Source organism: Stegodyphus dumicola, chromosome X1, assembly GCF_044657685.1.
Source record: "Stegodyphus dumicola isolate Sdum_Otavi_A_Nest chromosome X1, ASM4465768v1".
NCBI lineage: Eukaryota > Metazoa > Arthropoda > Arachnida > Araneae > Eresidae > Stegodyphus > Stegodyphus dumicola.
The window spans coordinates 235,927,221-235,952,297 of record NC_140780.1 but is presented as its reverse complement, the minus strand read 5'-3'; the positions used below and the strand labels follow the sequence as shown (position 1 = coordinate 235,952,297).

The following is a 25,077-nucleotide window of genomic DNA, read 5'->3' as shown; positions in this document are numbered from 1 at the left end:
CAAGTGTATTTAATATAAAACTGGCCAATCCAATTGTGATCAAGACTGCTTCAGCCAGATGAATGATGTGAGGGTCTACTATTCCTCTTCTAAAACATGTTCTCAAGAGATCTTTGATCAATAAATTTTAAGACTCCTATTCCATAAACACACTACAGTCTCAAAAGTACATGCTTTATATGAATATTATTGGAAGATCACTGGAATGAACAGATATTCTGTTCTGATATTAAGGTTTAAATTTAGTGTACGACTCTCAGAACATCAATACATTAACAAGGTTCTATTAATCCCTATGCTGTCAGAATAGCCCAATATGGGTCTCATTTACTTAAAAAATTAAGCGTAGACTAAATAAAATAAGTATAGAATAAACCAAAAGAAATTTCAAGCAAAAAAAAAGGTGTTTACACCTATCTGAAAAATGGCAAATTTGATCAAAAATATCCTCCAAATTCACAACCTGCATTCTCATTTCATCTAACAATTTACTCAAATACACAAACTGCTATAATTTATTATTTTATATCAATTTGAAAATAACTACCAAACAACATTGTAATCACATACAAAATTTCATTTTATGTTATTACAATCAGGAAACAGTACTGAAAAAAAAGCCCAGTAAAATATACAGCATAACAACTTCCGTTCATTTTACAGCTATTACACGTGGGTTCTTAGAAATGAAGATCAAATAGAATGCAGAGAATCGCAGGCATGGAATAATGTTCGAATGACTGACAATCTGTATTAACAACCAGATACTACAAATTACATCCAGCTTTTTTCCCAGAAAACTTTTCGAAATCAAGACTATGTTATTTCAAATCTGCAGATATCTACCATTAGAAACTTCATTCAGTTTTTAAAAATTTACCAACATGCGAACGGCATGTTCCTCGCACCAGAAACATTAGCATCTCGCCTGATAAAATCGAAGCGTTCCATTTCAGATATTCAAAATAGTTATATCAACACAGGATCCATAAAATAAATGTATTCTTCAATTTCTGCATGGAATAGCGCTTTCACTACTTAACAGATACCAGACTAAAAGATATTTTGACTGCTGGCGTTACAATTAGTGTTGTTTTTATTGGTTATTCATAATAAATCTACGAATGATTTTGAGAAATATATTGACACAGTGCGTGCTAAAATAATCTTTTACAAATGCAACAACTTACACATGACAAAAGTGTCACGTTATTCATAGTAATTGTTTCAAATATATTTTAGTAATTACCTGCTGTTCTAGACCTTTTCCATTTTCATTGGATTCATTAATCATATTACACTACAATGAGTAGTTAAAAAGCAATTTGCGACGATCACAGCAATTATAAACAAACAATATATTACACTCCTGTAGCACTAAGAGTATTAAGAGAAACCACGACTTGTATAAAAGCTGTGACGTCAGAACTCACGCATCTTCATTTCATTTCTTAACTACATTCATGGACTACAAATAGTGTGTCAATCAGTTGAAAATGGTAGCTTTCGCGCATGACGTCATGAACCAGTAATGAAATTTAAGGTTTCTTTTGAGAGAGGGAAATAATCACATTTAAGGTTTCTTTTCTTTATTTTTTGTTTTCTAAAGAGGTAATTGTCGTTTCGCTTATGTATTTGTATTAGAATTTTATTACTGTATGATTCTGAAAATATCTTATACTTATTGAGCAACACTTTATACGCATGTTTATACTATGACTGTATACAAATGTAAAATCAAGATGTATTATCTCCTCGGGCCTCCATTTAGGTGTGTGACCTTATCATGTCACTCCAAACTTTGATGAAATTAGGACTATCCTGCTTTTCTCTCCTGGCCTATACATTACGAACTTCATCATATTTAGAATGAACTCATTCGTACACTTAGTACTTGCTATCTTTTTCAATTCATTGTGTGTCCATGAATACTTGATTTTCATTTTGCTCTGGATACGTGTCAATCAATCAGATGTCCTTGCTGCTCATGTGGCAACTGGTCACACTCCCTCCTTCACCTTAAAAGCTGTCTGTTTGAGTAATACCAGCTCTGTTTAAGATGTGGCGTTCCGACAGATACTTCAACTTCTATTCATGAGATGGCGCCACGTGTAAAATCCAGTTCTTAATCGGAGCAGCAAAGCGACGTCATTACTCACTCAGACTTCTCGCAAAACAATTGTACGCGACGGTAGCATAAACTGTGTTCCGAGCTCTGCGTTGATCTCTGCAATGTAATTTAAATTGTAATTTAGTACTTAATATATTCTTTTGTTATAGGAGATTGTCTACTCTTATTTTCTTTAATTATATCATGCATTAAGCACACGACCACCAAAAAGTTTTGTGTTTTGAAAATAAGCTCTATCGTTTTTGCAAATGTACTGCTTCTAAATTTTGTAAATATCTGCAATTAAAGGCTCTTTTCATATTAAATCCTTAGTTAGCTTCGATTCCTTTAACATTCTGGCATACCGTGACAGAAGTATGGGTAATTTAAAACGGGAAAGAACACAACTATGTAATTCCGTCGGCGGAAAGTGAAGTGGAAATTCCATGCGGAAGTGACGTTTATTGCATAGCAACCAGTCTATCTCACCTCTACATTGCCAACACTAAGGCTCCTATATACCAGGCTGAATCATCATGCATTCGGGATCCCAAATGGGAGTTTTAATGGCGGCTGTGTAGTTACGGTGCAACAATTTTTTTGTGCTTTTTTGTGTAAAATGGGCGGATGTGCAGCTATTAATTGTTCAAATCATTCACGGAAAGGTCATATATTGGTAAAATTTCCTAAAAAGGAAGAAAAATATGGGTAAATAATTGCCGAAGAGACAATTGGAAACCTGGTCCTGGCGTTCAACTTTGCTTAGTAAGTATAATGTTATTTACGCCTTCATTTAAAGTTTTTATCTTCTCTGATGTTTATAATGTGCAAGTAAAGTGAAATTCTTGTGTACAATAATCTAAGTATCTGCTAATTTCTGTGATAATAGCTACAATTAAATTAGTCTAGAGTTAATATACCCGTCACCAAACATCGCCAATGTGGATGTTTTGAATGTGGAAAAGAAATTTCGCTTCTAATTTAAGGCGCAGATTTTGTGTTCCTGTGCTGATTGTGGAATTTATACTAATGTAACATGAAAATCATTAGCATATTGAAACTTATTAAAAAATAAATAATAATTTGGAAATGCAAGTTAAAATCTGAATATTTGCTAAAGATATATGTAACATTATACTATAGTTGCAATATCGTTGGAATGATATATAATTTTTTCCTTATTTTATAATCACTATTGTTGAAAAGTTAGATGAGTTGTTTATGCACCGTTTCTTGGTTAAAATAACTTCGAGAATTTTGACATTGACATCTGAAGTCAATAGAACAAATTGAATAGTGTGAGACAAAATATATATAATTTGATTTCAATAATTACAAGGATTGTGCAAGTACCATATATTTATAATCACAGTATTATATAATTTGGCAATGGAGTAAAGATTTAGAAATAAATGCAGAACAATCAGATAAGCACAGAAAATTTGTGAAACTCCGCATGTGTATTTTTCAAAAATAATTGTAGTGTTTTTTAATACATGTGTAGTGTTTAATGCATGCATAACAATCAAATAAATCTGCCTGTAATGATGAATTTCAAAGGCCAAAATCCTTTCATGAATTCAATACTTCAAAAGAATGTGACCTCGTCAAATTAAATCCTCATGATATTGATAAACAGTTATTACTGATCTGTGTTACAAAACAGATTTTTATACATGATAAATATTTTCTGAAGCGTTATTTCGTGTTGTCATCCCTAAATAAGAAATTGCCTACAAATTCAGAAAGCTACTGAACTACGTTCTAGAATTTTTAATAACTTTAATTTAAAAAATTGTCGTTTAAACTGGCCTTGATGCTTTTTAAAATGCATGTTGGCACTGTGCTCCCAAATTAGGGCTATGTTTTCAATGATTAGAGAATTAAAAATTAAATATTAAAAATTAAATATTTCAATTAGAGCAATAAACATTACTATAATTATAACAAGAATCATAGTCTGCTCTAATTATAAATGTATTTATTGGCCTAGTATCTTAAAAGTTGGGTGAAGTCAACTCTTAGTTTCTTATCTATTGTAAGAGCACTATAGCAAGAAATATAAAGTTTTATTTTAGTTGTTTTTAATGTTATAGCAGAAGACTGCCTAATTTAATTTTTGGAGAATGTTCTAAAGAACACGTTAAATTATAGGCAAAAAATAAATATTGGACAATAAAATTCTGCCCAAGCTTACAAGATGCTGCTGATGATATGTTAGACATGGTTTGTTTATTGTTCCAGTTTCTTTATAATACTGGGCCTAATTTAATTACCTGCATATTTATTTATTGCCTATACTTACTTACAGTTCATGCTTGCTGCCTTTGGCACACCCTTACTGTGTGGTTTGTTTTTTGTACTTTTATTTACTTTGTATACTTTTTTTATTACTTTATGTATTTACAGGATCATTTTGAGGAATCTCAATTTGAATCACTATGCAAAGATAGGAAAAAACTAAGAAAAACTGCAGTGCCATCACTCTAGCATTCCAAATCCACCACCATCTGTAACTGACAAGAGGATAACAGAAGTAAGATGTCCTAAGCCAAATACCGAAGTGGTAAATTATTTATATTTTCCAAAAAAAAGAGTTGAAAAAAATCATTGTTATTACAAATAAATTAATTCATCCAACCATTGTTTCAAAAAATAATCACATCATAACATGTTTACTATTTCTTTTTGAATTTAGGAAACTCTACCTGCTTCAAATGAAGATTTGTTAAAAAAATAGAATTCCTTGAGCAACAGCTTCAAGAAAAAGATGCAAAATTGACATCATTTTTGTCTGATGAACAAGTAGGAGTCCTTGCTGTGCAGTCAAAAAGGAACTGGTCAGAAAAGTCCATTATACAAGGACTGAAAATGTGATTTGCTTTGGGCAAACATGGATATAATTACCTCAGAAGTACTGGATATCCAGCACCATCATACAGTACCTTAAACAGGAGGATTAGGTATATAAAAATAAATTTTGGCACTTTAGAATTTTTTTTTTTTTTTTTTTTTTTTCTCAAGACGAAAGTTCATTCATTGAATGCTCTTGATAGGAACTGCTGCCTTTTAGTTGACGAAATGGAGATAGTCACATATCAAGATTTTGATACATCGTCTAAGTCATTCATTGGAAATGTTACGTTAGGAAAACCTGCAGTCGCTAAGCATTACACTATTGTAATGCTTAGAGGCCTTAAAACATCATGGAAACAGATTGTTGCCAATAAGTTGACAGGGCCTTCAACATCAGGTTCTGACATGAAAGATCTGATTCATAGACCTGTAGTAGCAGCTACAGAAATAGCTTTAACTATAAGAGCCTCTGTTTCAGATATGGGAAGCAATAACAGAGCAATGTGGTCTTCATTAGATGTCTCTGTAGTTGCCTTGAACTAAAAAGCATCAGCTTTGTATAATAAACTTTATTGCTATTCTAAAACATGAATTCTTTAAGGGAAAAATTCCCTGCAGTGCAGTGTGGCTAAGAAAGCTATTCTGGAACATAAACATGAACAACTGTTGCCACTCACACAAACTTAATAGTAAATAAAGCATGTTGCCAGTGCAAGATTATTGTAAATCACAACATAAAATTAAACAGTGAGAAAATAAAATATACAAAGAAAAAAATAAATGCAAATATTAAATATACATCCAACACTCTGTCTCTAGGACAGATAGGAACACAAATTACAACATTGGAGGACCTGATGTTTTCATTCACAGTATTGCAGATGTACCACATCTGATTAAAAACATGAGAAATGCATTTCTTTCAAGTGTTATAATATTACCAGAGAAATTTCGCCAGCAGCATGGCTTGCCATCGAGGATAGTATCTTCAGTGTATGTGAAACGACTCTGGTCAAGTGAGATAGAATCAGATGCTGCCCTGAGATCTCTACATCACTTGAACAGAATTCCTCGATGAATGTGGCATCTGCTGTGCAATTGTTTTCTATAAAAACAGCCGCTGTTCTTGAAAAAGCAGTTATTTTACACCAAGTTGCAAAAGAAGCATTAACTTCTGCATGGTGGCTAAGACTTGTAGCAGAATGGTTTACAATTATGACTGCAAGGCATCCAAAAAAAGGCATCACTATCAAAAATCAAGATGAGAAATTTAATATTTTATTAAAATTCATTCATGTGACTGAAACTGTTCAGTTTGGGAAAGCATGGAAGCCATTTTAAACTGGCATTATTATGAGCACATTGAGTGTTTGTGAAACTCTCAAAAGAATTATTTTCCGAGGTTTACATTTTTCTTACCAGGCAGGTTGACACAAGATGTGCTGGAAAATGTCTTTTGACAGATTAGACGAAAGTCGGGTGCAAAGCCTACTGCTGTGCAAGCCAAGAGAGCACTGAAATTTGTGTGCCTATCACAGTTCATTTCAGATATCAATAATCCAAATTATTCTTCTGAAAGTGACCACAGCCTCTTTGATGCTTCTGAGTTAGGGGTTGCTATCAAAAAGGAGGTCTTGCATCCTATCTCCAATTCTGTCGTGTCATCTATCTCTTCTGCAGTGGCAGTGAAAACGTCACTTACCCCCCAGCTGTGGAAGAAAATGATATACATTACATCGCAGGAGCCATATATAATAAGTTGTTGAAAAAAAAGCATATGTGTAAATTGTAAAACAGCTATGACCATTTCAGAGGACATGTTGAACCTGACATACCCGAGCATCGCACAATTCTTACAAAACATAGCAATAAAGGTGGACTGAAGGTCATCTTTTCAGGAATGTATCGAATATGTAGCGAAGCTGAACGAGAATTTCAAAAATGTAAAGATGTACTCCTTCGTTTACAATCAGCCATCACAAAGAATTAATTGAAAGAATTATTGATAAATGTACGCATGTGGCCATGCCAGAATGCTGTAATCTTAAGCAAATATTTATTGATAATTTTTTATTACTAGATGCAAAGGCCTTACACAGCATTTTATCAACAAAAGAGCACAGAACGTTTCATATTCATCAGCATCAGCCAATAAGAAACAAAAAGTAAAATAAAATAATTTATGTGTTTTTTGTAATATGTATTACTTGTTCCTAGGCTACGGGTATATAAATTTCTGTGTTTGATGTTATATATGTTACTTTCTCCTGGGTTATGAGTATATTATTATGGTATTATTTTCTTGTTTCTAATATATAGAAACATAGCATATTTTCCAGTATAAAATTTCAGTTAAGTTTTACTTAAAAGTATGGGAAGCAGATTTGTTTCATGCATGATCTTTATAATACTGGTTTGAAACGAATGAATTTTATTCCGTAAACAATTTTTTTGTTAAAATTGAAATGTGTTTCTTTGGGTACATTTTTAGGCACTTGTGGATCATGTCAGACAACATGCAATAGAAAAAAGATGTCCAGCGTGCATAAATTTTCCCATTTTGTTATTCCATATTGCTTTATTTGAAGTACTGGATGATTGTGCTGTTTCAGTGAACCTTCATGAATATGTGTCAGAATGTGTATCCTGTTTTTGAAGCGTAATCGTTTTATTCATTTTAGTAATGCATGAATAAAAGATGGTATGTGTTACTTCATTTTATCTAAATTTCAAGGATAATCCTTTTCATTTTTATATGGCATGTTATCAGTATAAAGACTAGTGAAAATAAATTGGTATGTGTATCTGTTTTTGAAGTGTAATTCTTAAATAAAAAGATGGTGCGTGTTTCTTCATTTAAACAAAATTTCAAGGATAGTATTTTTCAGCGTTGTACTGTTTGTTATTTCTCAATGTAAAGGGTAACAAGGGGAAAAAACTGGTATGGTACATCTGTTTTTAAGCATGATAATTTTATTTATTTCTTTAGTGATTATTTTAGTGATTTCTTTAGTATATAGAAGGTGCTTGGTCCAACTGAAGTTATAATAAATCTAATTTTACTAGATCTCTCCCTCCCCTCAGGTGTAGAAAAGTTTCAAGTGCAGAAAGTTTATTTGCAGAATTAATTCATTTCTGATAAATTTATTATCATTAATTTTTTATATAACAGGTTATTAAGTTACACATTTTACTACTGTGTAATAAACTTGTATTTAGGGCAAAAAATTAACTAATTTTGCATCTGGTGACTAATATCATATGCTTCTAAGAATATTACTTTAACTTTTTCCATAATTTTTGTATTTCAGGAACATGAAACTGTTATTTTGATATACTTAAATAATAAAAGTGTGTATCTGAATCAATTAATGGATACAAATATTTTGCAGTTATTTTTAGAAGATATTTGCCATATCGCTTCTAATAATTCATAAAGTATGTTAAAATATAAGTAAATAGTTTTGGGCAAAATTCAAATTTAGGGTTTAGGAATTTACATGGATACATATATATAAAATATAGTCAATCATGAGACTAATAAATGATTTTTATTGTCAGGATTTACTTGGGCTTCAGAATGTACTTTCCGCCCGGTGGAAATTGTCATCAAACTGTCCTGAACAGGCTTTTTGTTGATAATAACTTCCAGGCTTATCAGTACCTCCTTTTGATTGGAGGGTATGCAAATATAGTACCCAATTTAAATTACATTGTGATTGTAATAATATTGTGCTATTAAATAAGTGATTATAATTACAATTTAGGTAATTGCATTGTAATTATATTACATTGTATCTGTGAACTCTTAATTTCATTACTTTATGCAATTATGTTGTAAGTGCATAATCTAATTGCAATAATATAATCTATTCACAATTACAAAATATTTATAAATGCAGTTACATCTTAATTAGAGGCCATTTTAATACTTTTAAATTTTCGCAAAATAACTTCTCATTAAGGTTCATTTGGAGAAAACTGCAAATACTAAAAAAGAAGTTATGCTAAATTTACATATTTTGTACAGTACTTTCTTGTTATAATGCTGTTCAATATATCTTCAATACTTTTGTAAATTTAACGACATTCTTTGCAATCACTGTGGTGCTTTAAAAAGAAATTTCTTAGTTATGCTTTCTAATTAGAATGTTTTTAAAATTAAGTATTATGTATAATAACTAACAATTAAAAAAAACCTTGACTGCATGAAAATGCTGTTGCTGTGTAAAATAAAAAATAAGCTTTCTTTTATGCTTTGAAATGAATTACATGTGGTTAAGTCGTCCTTTTACAATTTAAGAATGTGGACCACATTCTTAAATTGTAAAAGGACAGGTTTTATCTAAATTATTAGTATAAAATATATAAACTATGAATTATTTTGTAACATAACTCAAAGTACAAAATTCATTCTATATACTTTCAAATTTATTATCTTTTATGGAATAACTGTTTTTTAATTTAGGTAAAAATTGGAATTTTAGAAGTATTACAAATACAATGCAACACAAAGGTGATCTGATTGAAGGGGAAGGACTTTTTATTACGGTTTCTAGTTCGTATTTATATTACATTTAGTGAAAATCATCCAAAACTCAGAATGCTGTACTTTCTTTTTCCATATATGTCATGAAATATTTCACACATTTAAAAGAAAGTGTTTCTTTAGAGTCTTGCACAATTGTTTCCATATACCTCAGACTTAAATGACAACATATGCTTAAGTTATTTTTTTGAGTATGAATTAACAGTGTTTTTATTGAAATTTTTGTTAAAATGTCATTAAGATAAATTTATTTGCACACTCTACGCTTTAACTATTTCCCCATTTGACACCATTGAAAGTTTTTATTCATATCTTATTTATTTTAGTCTGCTAACTAAACTGAAACATCTAAAGCAAAAGTTATTTTGAATATGTTTTACAAAATATACGCGAAATTTTTATTTAAGTGAAAACGTCTATTATGAGAGAATTAATAAATTATCCGAAAAGTTTATATGCGCTGAATGCCGCGCGTCTATAAAATCAATCTTGAAAAAAAAAAAAAAAAAAAAAAAACAGCAGACATTCAGCCAGTGTGTGTGATAAACGCGCCAAAATTAGCAGCGCGTTCCCTTACTCGCCAAGAGAGAAAAGTTGGTGATTCAGCCTGGTTTAGAGGAGCCTTAGCCAACACCGACCAATATATCATTGTTAACTTCCAGAAGAATAAAGTTTAAGGCACACAAAAATCTGTTTTAAATATATATATATATATATATATATAACTGTATTGTAAATGTATTAACAGATGCAGTAAAAGAAATTGCTGCACATGTATATTTATACCCTTTTTAAATCGATTTCACCAGCGGCTGGTAAAATCGCTGAACATTGGAAGTTCAGTCCAAGCTTGGAATCCCGCAAACGAGCTGGCTGCATGGACGTTTTCGTGGTTTTCCCCATGTGTTATGTGTATACAAGTTAGTTCCCCTTAGAATGTCCTCCACGAAGGCAACACTCACTTTAGGCAAATAGCCCTCGAGGCTTTGCCGTAAAACGAAAACAGAGCACTTTTTAGATCTGAATAAATATACACAAAACTGATGTAATATCTTAAAGTAGACCACATTAAAAAAATCTAATAACTAATTATAAATCATGCATTATATTATTTACAAGAATTTAATTTAACGGAAAATTATATAGGAATTTAACTTGTTTTATAAAGGAGATTCTAAAAACTATTGGAAATTGACATTGATATCGGTACAGTTAAAACTACTTAGATAAATTTTTTAACTCAAAGCAATTTAATGTAAATGTTGAATTTAGGATGTGCATAATTTGAATTATATACTGCATATTCTTTAATGCGTGTCTAATGTATTACATTTTTATACACTACAAATTAAAATAAAAGTAGAGGGAAATACATTATAATTTAAAACATAAAATTTCAAAATTTATAAATTACTCATCAGAACATGAAATTAAGTACATTGATATATATACATTAGTTTAAAAATTACAATTGTAAATTAAAAGTATGCACCCCTTCTTTATGTGTGAAATAGAAAACACCAAATATATTATTTTCACTAAAATTTAATTAAGGCATTGGAAATGTAGAATAAATAAATAATGTAGAGTCGTCAGCATCAAATGCGTTATTTCTATCGCGAAATACTCGAGTTTTTCACAAATCTTAAGAAATTAAAATATCTATTACGTACACTTCCGAAAACAAGCCTTGACCTCCGAAGTCCTCAGTTTAGCTCTAAAACGACAGTCAGAAACTTAAACGACAGCTGTCCAGCTGACGGAAAAATTTCCGACGCGTCGATCTCTGTAATGATCTAGACGATGACACCAGACCGTCACCATCGAGATAGATAAGGCCTGCGCTCTGAATCGAAATTGGCTTGTGACGTCACGGTTAAGGGGCCCTCAGCAATAACTCACACAATGACACTCCCCGAAACTCTCTGTATTCTTTGTCCACCTACCTCTTAACGCTGTTACCAGTAGCCACCTGCCTCTTAACAAGACATATTTAACTGTTACTGTTAGACATACTTCACACGCTCTTGTTAGATGCTTAGATTTCGTTACTTTTATTAACATTATTCATTGCTTTTTCAAGTTGATTGCTTAGTGATACATTTTTGTTTCTGCATATTTTCGTGCGAAATTGTGTTATCAGCATTATGCCTTCTCATTGTATTGTTCCTGGATGCAAAGGAAATTATGAGAATGGTCCTCGTGTGAGAGTCTACAGTTTTCCATCTAATGAAATTTAAAAAAAGAAATGGCTTAAAGCTATACCTCGGAGCAATTTTAAATTAACGAAAGGTTCAAAAGTTTGCGAACTTCATTTCGAAGATGAAGGTATTGAGATGGAGACAAGTGCATATGATCCATCCTCTGGAAAAAAAAAAAAAAAATAAGTGCACCACTTTCACGTTCTCGATTAACGAAAGAAGCAATACTATCTTTATTTCCGGGTTGCCCTGCATATTTATCCTATCATAAACAGAATCGAGAATCTCCGTATGATAAAAAAATACGATTACAAAATCAGCAACTGCATTTGGCTCTACAGGAAAGCATGAAACCGAAATCAGAAGAAGAAGCAAAATACAAGTTTTCAACATATGCAAACTTTTTAAAGTGCTTAGAGACTCAGCAAATCCCGTTATTTTTGTCTATAATCAGAAAGGAAGATGAGACATTATTTATTCACATCAATACTCAAGCAGCACCAGTTATTGAAGTCTCTGTTGTTCTTAAATACGATTTAAGTGTTTCAGCATTTATTGGTAATGCTGCAATAAAATCATGCAAAGAACTTAACCTTCCACTGAAAGTTGGAGATATCAGAAACCTCCAAGAAATACTAGATGGTGTACAGTCTCTGTTAATACCTGTAGCTCAAAATGATATTCAGTCAATTTTGGATACAATTTTGGAATTATTGGGACTTCTTAAACTGAATGATGAAATCGAAGAAACTGTTATTAATTTTTCGGCCGAACAAGTTTCACTTTTCTCGGTCAATAAAGTTAAACGGAGATACTCACCAGAAATGCTAATATTTTCAACTTTATTGCATTCCATATCTCCACACGCGTATAAGTTTTTACGACATTCGGGAAATATAATTCTTCCCCATCCAGCAACAGTTAGAAAAATTTGTACTCAATTTAATGCAAGTCCCTTTAAAGAGCAATTTTAAGTAAACTTCCTTCATTATGCGAGAGAGAAATTTGTGGAACTTCAACCTCATGAAAGAATTGTTTCTGTAATGATGGAGGAAATTCATATTAAACCATATTTAGATTTCAGAGGAGGTAACATTGTTGGCTCTTCTTTTAACACTAAGGATGCAGCAAAAAGTGCTTATGTTTTTATGATCCAAGAGCTTACTCTCCCAGTATAAAGATGTGCATATTTTGCCTTTGAAAACCATAACAGCGGATATATTGCCCTTTATACTTAAATTTCTCAAATCCACCAAAACTGAGTATCGTTTATCCTCATCCAGTGAAAACAGACAGACCCTTATTTTATGTAATTGATGCAGTACATATATTAAAATGTATACGAAATAACTGGTTGAATCAGAAAAACTTAAATCAGTTGTGATACTTCTTTGGCAATATGAAGCAACTCCATTGATGGAACACAGAAAAAAACTTTATTTAGCACTCAAAACGGCGACATACAAAACAAGAAGAAAGAATTCTCACATTTAAAAATAAATTACATTCTTCGTGCGAGAGTCGCACGTGGCACTGGAGCCTGGTTTCAAATACTGTCATTCACCCTCAGGGGCTCACTTTTGTGAGTACGGGTGTGGCAATCCCGAGGTACCCTAGCCCTTCAGGGGATCATCATCTTGATGAGACGGGTGTCACGATTCTGGAGCCCCAGTGATCTATCCTCTTTTCCGTCTCCTCTCCTCTTGGCTGCAACTTTTTCCCTTCCCTTCTCCCTTGTGGTTTCTCTCTACGGAGTTTGGGGCTCGTCACGAGAGGCTGGAACAGACCTTGTTTCTAGTTTTCGAGTGGCGAGAACGAGAAAACTGCCCACGTGTTTGCCGTGCGTGGAGACCCGTGTCGCTGGAAAGGAGGGTCCTGGTAGTTGAGGGGCGAGGTACTGTCCCCAACACACTGCTTTGGCCTCTGCTTCAGCTAAACGGGAGGCACCTTAGTCGTCCTCACGGGTGTCAATCGGCTGGTCACTAGTCGTGTCAGTGGCTTGGGGTCAAGCTCTCGGGAGTACCTGCTTTCGGGAAAGCCGACTGTGGGGCTTCAGTTTGCGTATAGGTCCGGCTAGCCCTAACACAGGAATCTGTGTTCCCTTGTAGGGCTCCGTGGTGGGCGGGGCCGTCGGACCCGAATCTTTTCTTTCCTCATGATGGCTAACCCTCAAATTTTTCTAATCAAGGATTTTGAAGTTACTCCAGTCACTCAACCGAATTCTGAAAAGTCTACTGCTAAACCAGTCACTCAATTTAGTCCTGAAAAGTCTACTTCAAAAAAATTACGCACAGATGCAAATGCAAATAATTCTAATAGTAGTCCCCGTTTCCTAGTTATCTCTAGTCCTTCTGGCGAGCTGCAGAAGATGTCTCCTTTCATAATAAATAAATATATTCATTCTTGTATTGGTGAGCCGAGAAATATAAAGCGTCTCCGCTCCGGAGACTTGCTTATTGATACAATCTCAGCCACCCAGTCTGCTTCTTTACTTCAAATAACTAAACTTGGGCAAGCGAATGTCACTGTAACAGCACATAAGACACTGAATTATTGTCGTGGCGTAATATCGGAATTCGACCTTCTGTATGTTCCTGAAGAAGAGATCGCTTCCGAGCTGTCCGACCAAAATGTCTGCGGTGCTAGGCGGATCAAGATGCGTAAGGAAAGTAAGTTGATCGATACGAAACACGTGATCCTTACCTTCAACACGCCTGATCTGCCTAAGAATATTAAGGCCGGATATTTAAATTGTCCTGTAAGACCTTATATTCCCAACCCTATGCGATGCTTCCAATGCCAGCGTTTCGGCCATTCTAAGACGTCTTGTCGTGGCAGCCTCACATGAGCCCGATGCTCACAGATTGGCCACGATTCTGAAAATTGTACCGCTGCGCCTCTTTGTATAAATTGCAAGGGTGAGCACCCAGCATTTTCACGCCTCTGCCCAAAATGGAAATTGGAAAAAGAAGTGCAGACTGCAAAGGTTCCTGCTTACGAGGAACATCTCATATGCCGAAGCCAGAAGATTAGTCGAAAGCACACAGCTACGACCAAATACATCTTACGCCAATGCTCTTAAAAGATCTCGCACAGTTGCCACCCAAACATCAGTTAGTATGCAGACTCCACCAAATAAAACTCAACAGACTACAAACAATAAGAAGAAAGAAAACCCAACCCATACAGTACAAAATAAAGAAATAGTAATTCAAAGCAAACCTAAAACTACCACACGAAAAGAAACAAATAAAAATAGAAGTTCCAGCAATAGCTCTCTTGATGGAATGGTCTCTGAATCTGCGGATTCAGACGGTATGGAAGTAGAAGAGGGTCTGGAAGTTCCCAAGCATCTACTTCCACGAAAAACCAAACAAGAGCACAGAAAGAACAAAAACTATTCATAATGGCCACCCTCGTATCATGGAACTGTCGCGGTTTCTACCGAAATCTGCTCGACATCAAAGCTATAATCAATGTTCATCAACCTATATGCTTCGCAATACAGGAAACAAATCTGAAACCGGAACAACAAGCAAACCTTCGGAGGTTTTCTTTCGTCAGGAAGGATAACCTTGCAGGTGAGCGTGCCAGTGGAGGTACAGGTCTCCTCATCTCACTGGACTACCCATCAAGTTCCTTTCCTTTGACGACACCCCTCCAAGTTGTCGCTACTCAAACAAATCTTGATATTGTTGTTACAGTCATTTCCCTGTATTTGCCTCCAAATGAGCATATTGATCAGCAAGATTTAAATGGCCTTATAGAGCAGCTGCCTGAGCCTTTCATCATAATAGGTGATTTTAACGGCCATAGTCAGCTCTGGGGTAGTAAAGATACAAATTGCCGAGGAAGACAAATTGAGCGATTGATTGAAGATCATAGCCTTTGTCTCCTGAATAATGGGCAGGATACTTACTTTCATGAGCCTTCAAAGACATTCCACGCTCTCGACCTTGCCATCTGTTCACCATCTCTGTTGCCTTTTTGCACTTTTAGTGTGGGAAATGATCTTTATAACAGTGATCATTATCCCATTTTTGTGTCTCTTGCAGGAAAAGGAGCAAACCCCATGTCGAGGCTCCCTCGGTTTATACTGGAAAGGGCAGACTGAGAACTCTTCTCCTCCATTGCAGAGCTCACAGATCAAATGGTAGAAGATGTGCATATCGATGACGCTGTTGAAGCTGTTACTAATACTATTACTCAGGCAGCTATGCTTTCCATTCCTAGAACTTCAGGAAAACTACTAAAATATTCGAAACCATGGTGGAATCGCGACTGTCATGAAGCACTGAAAATACAGAAAAAAGCATGGGGTATTTTTCGTAGATATCCTACTCTGCAAAACCTCATAGCATTTAAAAGAGCCAAAGCAAATTCACGAAAAGTAAGGAGGCAGAGCCAAAGGAATTCTCGGATTTCCTATGTGTCGTCAATAACATCCTCTACGCCTAGTAAGCGGGTTTGGGAAAGAGTTCGAAAAGCATGCGGAATATATAAGGACCACTCACTTTCCTTTTTGGAAAAAGATGGCCGAGTGATTAGCTCTATAGAAGAAATTGCTAATACTATTGGTGAGACATTTGCTGCCGTTTCTTCCAGCCAAAATTATTCACCTGCATTTCTTTCTATCAAGCAACGCTCTGAAAAAAATCCCATCGCTTTCAACTCTTCCAAATTTGAGCCTTATAATAGAGATTTTACTGGGCTAGAGTTAAAGAGAGCTTTACTACAGACACATAGGTCGTCTCCGGGTCTCGATGGCGCGAATTACGATATGCTAAAGCATCTGTCCTATAAGTCACTGAATGCCCTTCTCAGGCTTTAAAATAGAGTGTGGAAGGAGCATACTTTTCCCAGTGCATGGAAGAGAGCTGTTGTAATTCCTATCGCCAAGCCAGGGAAAGATCCAAGGAATCCCTCCAACTATCGGCCAATTGCCCTTACGAGTTGCCTATGCAAGCTGTTTGCAAAAATGGTAAACAGCCGCCTAGTCTACTAGTCTTGGAAAAGAATAATATTATATCGCCTTATCAAAGTGGTTTTCGAAAGGGGAGAACAACCGTAGATAACATGCTTCTCTTAGAGACATCCATTCGAAAAGCTTTTGTAAGAAGAAATCACCTTGTCTCAATTTTCTTCGATATAGAGAAAGCTTATGATAAGGCATGGAGATACGGTATACTTCGCGATCTTCACGAGAGTGGCTTGCGCGGCAACCTACCAATTTTCATTCAGAATTTCCTGAACGCTAGAACTTTTCAAGTAAGAATTGGCTCTGTTTTTTCTGATGTTTTTCAACAGGAAGAGGGTGTGCCTCAAGGCTGTGTGCTTAGTGTAACCCTGTTTAGTTTAAAAATAAACTCAGTACTAAAAGAACTTCCTTCCACCATCTTGGGATCCCTATATGTTGATGATCTGCAAATTAGCTGTCGAGGGGCAGACATGAGATACGTAGAAAGGCAGTTGCAGATAGCTCTGAATAAGATCCAAGAATGGTCAAACAAACAGGGATTTACTTTTTCCAAACAAAAAACTGTGTGCGTGCACTTTTGTAGGAAGCGAGGTCTCCATCCTGAACCTGAGTTATATCTAAATGGTTCAGTTATTCCAGTTGCACCCGAAGTAAAATTTTTAGGAGTGACGTTCGACCAGAAATTGACTTTCCTTCCTCATGTTTTTAAACCTGAAAGAGAAGTGTTTAAAAACACTAAATATTTTAAAAGTGTTGGCGAACACCTCCTGGGGTGCAGAGCGTTGCTCCATGCTTCGCATTTACAGAGCCCTTGTTCGCTCTAGACTGGACTATGGCTCAGTTGTTTACGGATCCGCTCGGTCATCAGTTTTGTTAAAACTCGATCCTGTTCACCATCAAGCTCTGCGGATTTGTTCAGGAGCTTTCAGGACTTCTCCTGTCCAGAGCCTGTATGTTGACTCTAACGAACCATCACTTTATCTGAGGCGTGAGCAATTGTCCCTATTGCAGTATTTTAATATTCTATCACAACCTGAACATCCCAATAAGCTGTACTTACTTGATGATGTGTGTAACACTTTATTTGAAACACGTCCATCCTGTGTTCCTACCTTTCCTTTAAGAGTTCGCCCTATCATTGAGGAACTTTCTCTCTCTGATATGCGCCCCCAATCAGTACAGAATTTTGAATTCCCACCTTGGGAAAATGCACGGTTTCAGCTTCTTGATGTTTTCAAGCATCACGTCAAGGCAAGCACCAATGACATCATTTATAGACAACTCTTCGCTGAGCACAGGCACAAATATAGCAGTTATCTTCCAGTTTATACAGATGGATCCAAGTCAAAAGATCATGTCGGGATGGTATTTGTAATTCAAGACCACATGGAGGGCAGACGCTTGCACAATGCCTTCTCTGTCTTAACATCTGAATTAACTGCAATATATTATTGTCTTTTGTACATCTCAAGGCTCTGCCACAAAAAGTTTATAGTTTATACAGATTCCTATAGTGCACTGAAATCATTAGAAGCTTTTTCTAACACTCAAAACCCAGTCATAGTGGATGTTTTCAAGATACATATAAACCTTACGAGTCGTGGATATGAAATCCTGTACTGCTGGGTTCCCGGTCATGTGGGAATTAAAGGGAATGAGCTGGCAGATATCACAGCGAAATGTGCTGTTGAACTGTCCAGCCGCCTCATCCCTTTTGGAGACATCTGTTGTGTTGTGAAAGAGAAGATACGAAAAAAATGGCAGCATTTTTGGGATGTTCAGCGTCAAAACAAGTTAAGACATGTAAAGCCTAGAATTGAGCATTGGGATTTTACTGGAAATCGTAAAGAAGAAGTTCTTTTGACTCGCCTCAGAATTGGTCACACTAGAGTGACACATAACTACCTTTTAAAAGCACAGAATGAGCCTGTCTGTTCAAATTGTAATGTTTGTCTATCTGTCCGTCATATTTTAATTGAGTGTCCATATTTTAATAATCTTCGTCAGAAGTATTTTAATAGCTGTGACATACTTCTCGACCGTTTAATCGGAAGGGAGGTAAATTGTAATTTATTTTATTATTTAAAAGAGACTGGCTTTTATCACCTAATGTAATTTGTTTTGAAGATTGTGTCTTGAATTTTAAATGTGTCGTTTTTAACTTGTTTTTATATGACTTCATCCTCTGGATTTGATACATTTGTCTACTTGTTTTTATTTATTGTATTTTAATTTCATCAATTGTACTTACCCCATCTCGCGTTTGGTGCACTATAATCAACTTTGGTTTTGCGCCATAATCTCTCACTCACTCACTCAAATACTGTCATTCACAAATAAATACATTAATGTTCATCTAATTAAATTATTTATTTTAAACTACAAGATTTTAATAATATTTAAAGCTGTTACAATTCTCCCCCAACGGAGAGACATTTTCCGAAGGGAAAAGTTGTGTAAAAATTAGACAGTTGAATAAGTTGGGCTTGCTCATTTGCTTAAAGAGAAAAGGTAACTTCTCTCATAAGTTTCCAAACAGGCCAAAATTTTAAAGTTTTAAACAAATATTTTTACACCACATTTAAATAGAAAAAAAAAAAAAAAAAAACCGGAGAACTTTCAAATCAGTCTTCCTTTTTTTTTCTTGACGGTGCCTAGATCTTTTCCATATTGGACCAGTTCCTCGGCTATAATTCACAACAAAGGCCTTTCCCCAGTTCATTTGTGCCTTTCGGATAATATTCAGTTTTCATTTGCTTTCGACAATTGTTTTCTTCGTCTATTAGTAGCGGCTTTGATATTAAATCGAAAGCCGAAAGATGATGATAAAGCTGCATTGCAAAATGATTCTCAACATTAATTTCTTTATCGTTTTTCAAATTTTCGTGAAAATCTTCCACGTTCAATTCCGGTGATTTAACTTCTTCTTCAAAGATATCTTTGGATGCTTTATTTTCTTCCTTCATCGGTTCTAAGATCTTCTCTTCAGCTATTTTTCTTTTCCTTTGAGCTCTAGTAGAGACAGCATTAACCTGGTGAGGACAACTATCAGGATCCTTTCCTTGTTTATTTAACAGTGCAAAAGTTCGATTGCCTAATAAATACCTTCCTTTGTCGAGTTCATTTCTAATAATGGCAGCCTTAGTTATTACTCGTCCAAGATCGCAATTTAGTTCGATCTCAGCCAATGGTAAACAGGTTGGATTCAAATCTAATGGCTGTTGCACCCACACATTTTCACCTGTCAGCACTTCCGGCGTGATGTATTTCCGCCAAACTATATCAATACTAGCACCTGAATCCCTTAATATAGAAATTTTATGACCATTAACGTAACCCATACTAGTATAAGGTAATAGAAATTTATCCTCTGGTTTTGCACTAATTCTGTTAAGATTAGCAGGAGATTCAGTACTATTCTTAAGTTTTGGACATTGGGGTCTTAAATGTTGATAGAACCCACACAGATAGCATTGTGTCGTCTTTCGTTTTTCTTATTTATCATCTGAACGTGGACTTCTAGTTCTATGAAACCAGCTTTGCGAATTAAATCCTGATGGCATTTTTTTTTTTTTTTTCAGTTTTATTTCTATTATCTGAACTCAATTTACCTTGAGTTAGTGCATTGTATCTTTCTTTCTGCCGATCCACTACAGGCTTTTTTTGAAAGTTTCCGCAAACGTTTTCATAGGCATCAAGTTTTTCAGCTAATTTTTTAGATGAAATCATCTCTACCCACTCATCAAGAAAATGATCTCGAATTTCAGGAGGAACTCGACGTTTAAGTTGGTCAATCACCATCAAATCTAGCAATTGATCAAAAGTCTTAACTCCTAAACCAGTCATCCATTCTTTGCAATAATTTTCTATTTCATAATTGAAATCCACCCATGTGGATTCGGTACTCTTTTGATGTTTCATAAATTTCTGCCTAAACTTTTCCGGGCTAGACGGTTTAGTCTTAGCAATAAATTCTTCACGTGTTCATAGTCTTTAGCCTTATCGGAGGGTTCTCTAGCTAATAGCTAGAGAACCCTCCGTAAGGAATAGTCCTATTAAATGAGATACAAATTCTTCTTTATCAATTTGAGCCCATTCTGCTTGCCTTTCAAACAATAGCAAATATAGACTGATATCTTCTTTCTTCTCATCGAATTTCTGCATAAGGTGACGCAGCTCCGTTTTTCGGCCGGATCTGTCCGGTATTTTGTGACTTTGTCTCTGCTTCAAATCTTAATCTCTCTAATTCATACTGTTCGTTCCTTCTCCGCTCTTCTGCTTCTTCCTGTCTCCTGCGTTCTTCTCTTTCCCTTTCCTCCCTCTCTTTTCGCTCTTCTCTTTCCCTTTCCTCCCTCTCATTCCGTTCTTTTTCCTCCCTCTCTTTCCATTCTTCTATTATTGTGTCTAAGACTCCTTTGACGAATACTTCATCATAATCTCTACTTTCAACAATTTTCTGTTTTAAATCGGCTATTTTCAAATCTGCAGTCACATGAACTCCCAGTTCAGCCGCGAGATTTTGCAAATCTTCCTTGCGAGCTCTTCCTAAGTAAGACATTGTTTCTATGTTTAAAATTAACGAACACTGTGTTCTTTATACTTCCTCAAAATAGCTCAATTCAGTTACTTTAATTAATTAATGCACTAAGGAATCACGGAATTAAATACACTCTGTTAAATACGTATACCTCAAAATAGCTCAATTCAGTTACTTTAATTAATTAATGCACTAAGGAATTACGGAATTAAATACACTCTGTTAAATACGTATGCCTCAAAAATGAAATATTTAAATTATATGAAGTTCATACTCTCTACCACATTAATTGTGACTAAAATAAGAATAACAACATTGAGCAACATATATATCTACTGTTTGGAGAACTAAAATGATTATTAAAAATAATATCCATACGGTAATAAAATAAGACAATTCAATATTAACAGGAAGTAATAATCTGGTATCGCTAATATTATGTTCAGTGATGAACTAATAAAATAAAGCAATTCAGGAAGTAATAATCTGGTATCACTAATATTATGTTCAGTGATGAACTAATGAAATAAAATACGCACGATTATTCGATCTCGGTCGGTGCCTCCAAAATAATTATGACTGTGATACTTCTTTGGCAATATGAAGTAACTCCATTGATGGAACACAGAAAAAAGAACTTTATTTAGCACTCAAAATGGCGACATACAAAACAAGAAGAAGAAAGAATTCTCACATTTAAAAATAAATTACATTCTTCGTGCGAGAGTCGCACGTGGCACTGGAGCCTGGTTTCAAATACTGTCATTCACAAATAAATACATTAATGTTTATCTAATTAAATTATTTATTTTAAACTACAAGATTTTAATAATATTTAAAGCTGTTACACAATGTTTTCAATACCCAGATTTTGAGACATTTGAAAACAATGTTATTATGAAAACTGCATCTTTTATACTGTCAAAAAATTATATGAAGCTGAAAAGAATAATTTAGTTACATTTAATCGCTCTTGACCTTAAAATCTCTTAACCCATCGAATTTAGAGAGCCAGAATGTCAAACTGGCACTGCAAGTTTTTAATGAACATGTAGTGAATGCTCTAGTAGAACTAGAAGAAAAAAAGAATCTGCAATTTGCCGAAGAAACCGGAAATTTTATTAAAATAATTCATGTTTGGTGGTGCATTATAAATATAAAAAGTCCCCATAAAGGAATACGACAAAGAAATGAAAATATGAATCCATTAACTACGCTCATGTCCATAAATTAAGGATAATGCAAAATCAGGCAAAGGAAGAGTTAGAAGCAAAACAAATTTGACTTATTTGCAAAGCTTATTTAATAAACAAAAGGTAAAGAGCAAAAAAAGATGCTATATGTTTGATATTATTAAAAAAATTAGCGATTTTTTCTCCCTGGAGCAAATTACAAAAAAAAAGGCCTATTTACAAAAAACCAATATTACATGGTTGATATGATTTTTAATACATTGTATGTCTCCCAGACGATGCAATACAGTTCGCACAACGCCTAGGCATGCTGAGTATCAATTTATCGATCTGATCTTGGGGGATATTACACCACTGAAAACGCAATGTTCTCCGAAGTTCCGGTAGACATGTAGGAGGAGGTTGACGGGCTGCAACTCGTGGGACCAAGCATATCCCACACATGCTCTACCGGATTCAAGTCCGGTGAGAATGCTGGCCAGTCCATACGGGTGATATCCTCCGATTGAAGGCATTCGCTTACAATGTTTGCACGGTGAGGACGGGCGTTGTTATCCATAAACACAAATCGTGCGCCCATGGTGCCCCGAAACAAACGTACATGTTGTTCCAGAATGACGTCCCGATAGATTTAGCTTGTCATGGTTCCAATTTGAACATGCAGGTCAGTTCTGGAACCCAGAATAATTCCACCCCAAACGAGCACTCCTGCACCACCGTAACGGTGTCGTTCAATGATGTTTTCTTGGTGGTAACGGGTACCTGGAGCTCTTCATATTGAAAGTCCGACGAGAATCAGACTGCAAGCTAAACCTGGACTCGTCGGAAAACATTACACAAGCCCACTGTTGCGGTGTCCACAATGCTCCAGATTAACCGCATGCGACAGTGAGTTGCAGTAGGTGGAACGCATCTGACAGGTCTACGAGCATATAGACCAATCTGCAATAAGTGTCTGTACGCGGTCTGCCTTGAAATTGTCGTACCAGTGGCTGAAGAGAGCTGACGAGATAGGCTCCGCCTGTTTCTTTTGGTAGTAACTGCCAAATACCGGTCCTTATTCGGCGTTGTAACTTTGGGGCAACCTGTGCTGTAACGTCTACTCACATTACCATCATCTTGGAATCGTTGCCAAAGCCTGGAGATGACACTCTGGGCAATTCCAAGTTCGTCTGATACTTCCAGTTGGGTACGCCCACATTTCAGACGGCCGATAATTCTACCACGTAAAAAATCATCCAAATGCGTCCATTGTGGCATAACTATTCGGTTATTGCACTGAAATGCTTATAAAGCGCCTGCGAACAATTTTACTTCTTTGCCTGTATTCCTTATATATCACTCTCTTACCCTCTCGTCATTGTGACGTACCATCGGTGTCATCTGCTTACTTCCTGAAATTTGCATATGATTCTTGAAGGTGTGTGTAGTGATTTTACAGGTGATATATTTATTTTAGGATTCGATTTCCGCGTGACTCCGAATTATCCTTAATTTATAGACATGAGTGTAATTTGCCTGACGATGAAAACGCGAAGTTCTTAAGTAAATTTTTGAATTGGCTGGATGTTTGGAAAAGCGTGGGATGCACTACAGGGAATTTTACGAAAGAAACTCGTCATGCTCTTACTCACACAACTCATGCTTTGTTGGAAATGAAGGAGTATTGTATCGAAGAGCTGAAAATGAAATATTTTGTCTGTAGGAAAATACAAACTGATTCTTTAGAAGAGAGATTCGGAAAGTATAGATTTTTAGCCGGATCGCAATATCATGTCTCAGTGAGGGAAATATTTGAATGTGAGTCCAAACTCAGATTACAAAACACCTTTTCATTGAGATCTGCAACTTTTGGTCAAATTACTATTGATGAATTTAATGCTGTGTCTTCATGTGAAAAGGAAGATGAAGTAATTAATTACTTGAATATTGATGTAACTAATGAAGATATTTTAGGCATCGAAAGTTTAATACCAGTTTTGACATACCTTGCAGGATATTGTGTTTATGCCATATGCAAAAAACAGAAGTGTTCATCATGTATGTCACAGTTTTCAATTGATAAAGAACTGATATGCGAAGATTCATATCGCTTAATTTCAAGTATGGATAGAGGATGTTTATAGTATCCTCACCCACACATTGTGAATATTATTGTGCATTGCTATATAGTAGTTCAAAAACTTCTTTCTGAGAAATACGAAAATGAATTTTTTAAAGTTCAAAATCAACGAAATTTTGCAGTGACTCTTGCATTTTCTATTATAAATAGGCTAGAATTATTTAATTCAATTGATTATGTGAGTTAGGTCATACTGCTGAGTATTGTGTGAAACAAATTTTGTGGGTGTGCATAAATATTTTACTTAAGAATTACTGTTGTAAAAAAATGATAACTATAGAAAATCCTATTTAAAAAGAAAACTACAAACACTACAGAAAGCAAATATCTAAAATAAGGCATTTATATTTTAGAAAACATTCCATTGCATTTAAAAAATATCAGTTATTTTATTGCATATTTATTTGTAAACTTTTTGTTGGCTTTTATAAGTTGTGATTTTTGATTCATTATGATTTAAGGGATGAATTTACGAGTATTTCTGTAGTAAAAAAACTACCCACTAAATTTAAAGAATGTAAACGCAAGAGA

At 34.9% G+C, this 25,077-nt stretch overlaps 2 protein-coding genes across 4 annotated transcripts in view; one reads left to right on the top strand and one right to left on the bottom strand.

Annotated features, from left to right (window-relative positions):
- LOC118183285 (putative ATP-dependent RNA helicase Pl10) overlaps window positions 1-1,413 on the bottom strand; it is a 143,744-nt gene extending 142,331 nt beyond the window's left edge. For both annotated transcript variants that reach the window (XM_035352760.2, XM_035352761.2), the window contains exon 1: window positions 1,250-1,413. In XM_035352760.2, the coding sequence (XP_035208651.1) occupies window positions 1,250-1,294 (45 nt within the window). In that variant the 5' untranslated portion in view covers window positions 1,295-1,413. The remainder of the gene's footprint in view (window positions 1-1,249) is intronic.
- A 1,252-nt stretch (window positions 1,414-2,665) lies between these two features.
- Window positions 2,666-8,564, top strand: LOC146993448 (uncharacterized). Of its 2 annotated transcripts, XM_085807178.1 has the most exons (3): window positions 2,666-2,875; window positions 4,520-4,676; window positions 4,809-8,564. In XM_085807178.1, the coding sequence occupies exon 3, from the start codon at window positions 5,192-5,194 to the stop codon at window positions 5,507-5,509; it is 318 nt and encodes a 105-aa protein (XP_085663304.1). In that variant the 5' UTR covers window positions 2,666-2,875; window positions 4,520-4,676; window positions 4,809-5,191; the 3' UTR covers window positions 5,510-8,564. The 2 variants fall into 2 exon arrangements, with proteins under 2 accessions (XP_085663304.1, XP_085663305.1); XM_085807179.1 differs by having other exon boundaries at window positions 4,520-8,564.
- Window positions 8,565-25,077: the final 16,513 nt, after the last annotated feature.

Bases quoted from the DNA above. Each gene is read 5' to 3' on its own strand.
- LOC146993448 (XM_085807178.1), top strand. From the start codon at position 5,192: ATGGAGATAGTCACATATCAAGATTTTGATACATCGTCTAAGTCATTC.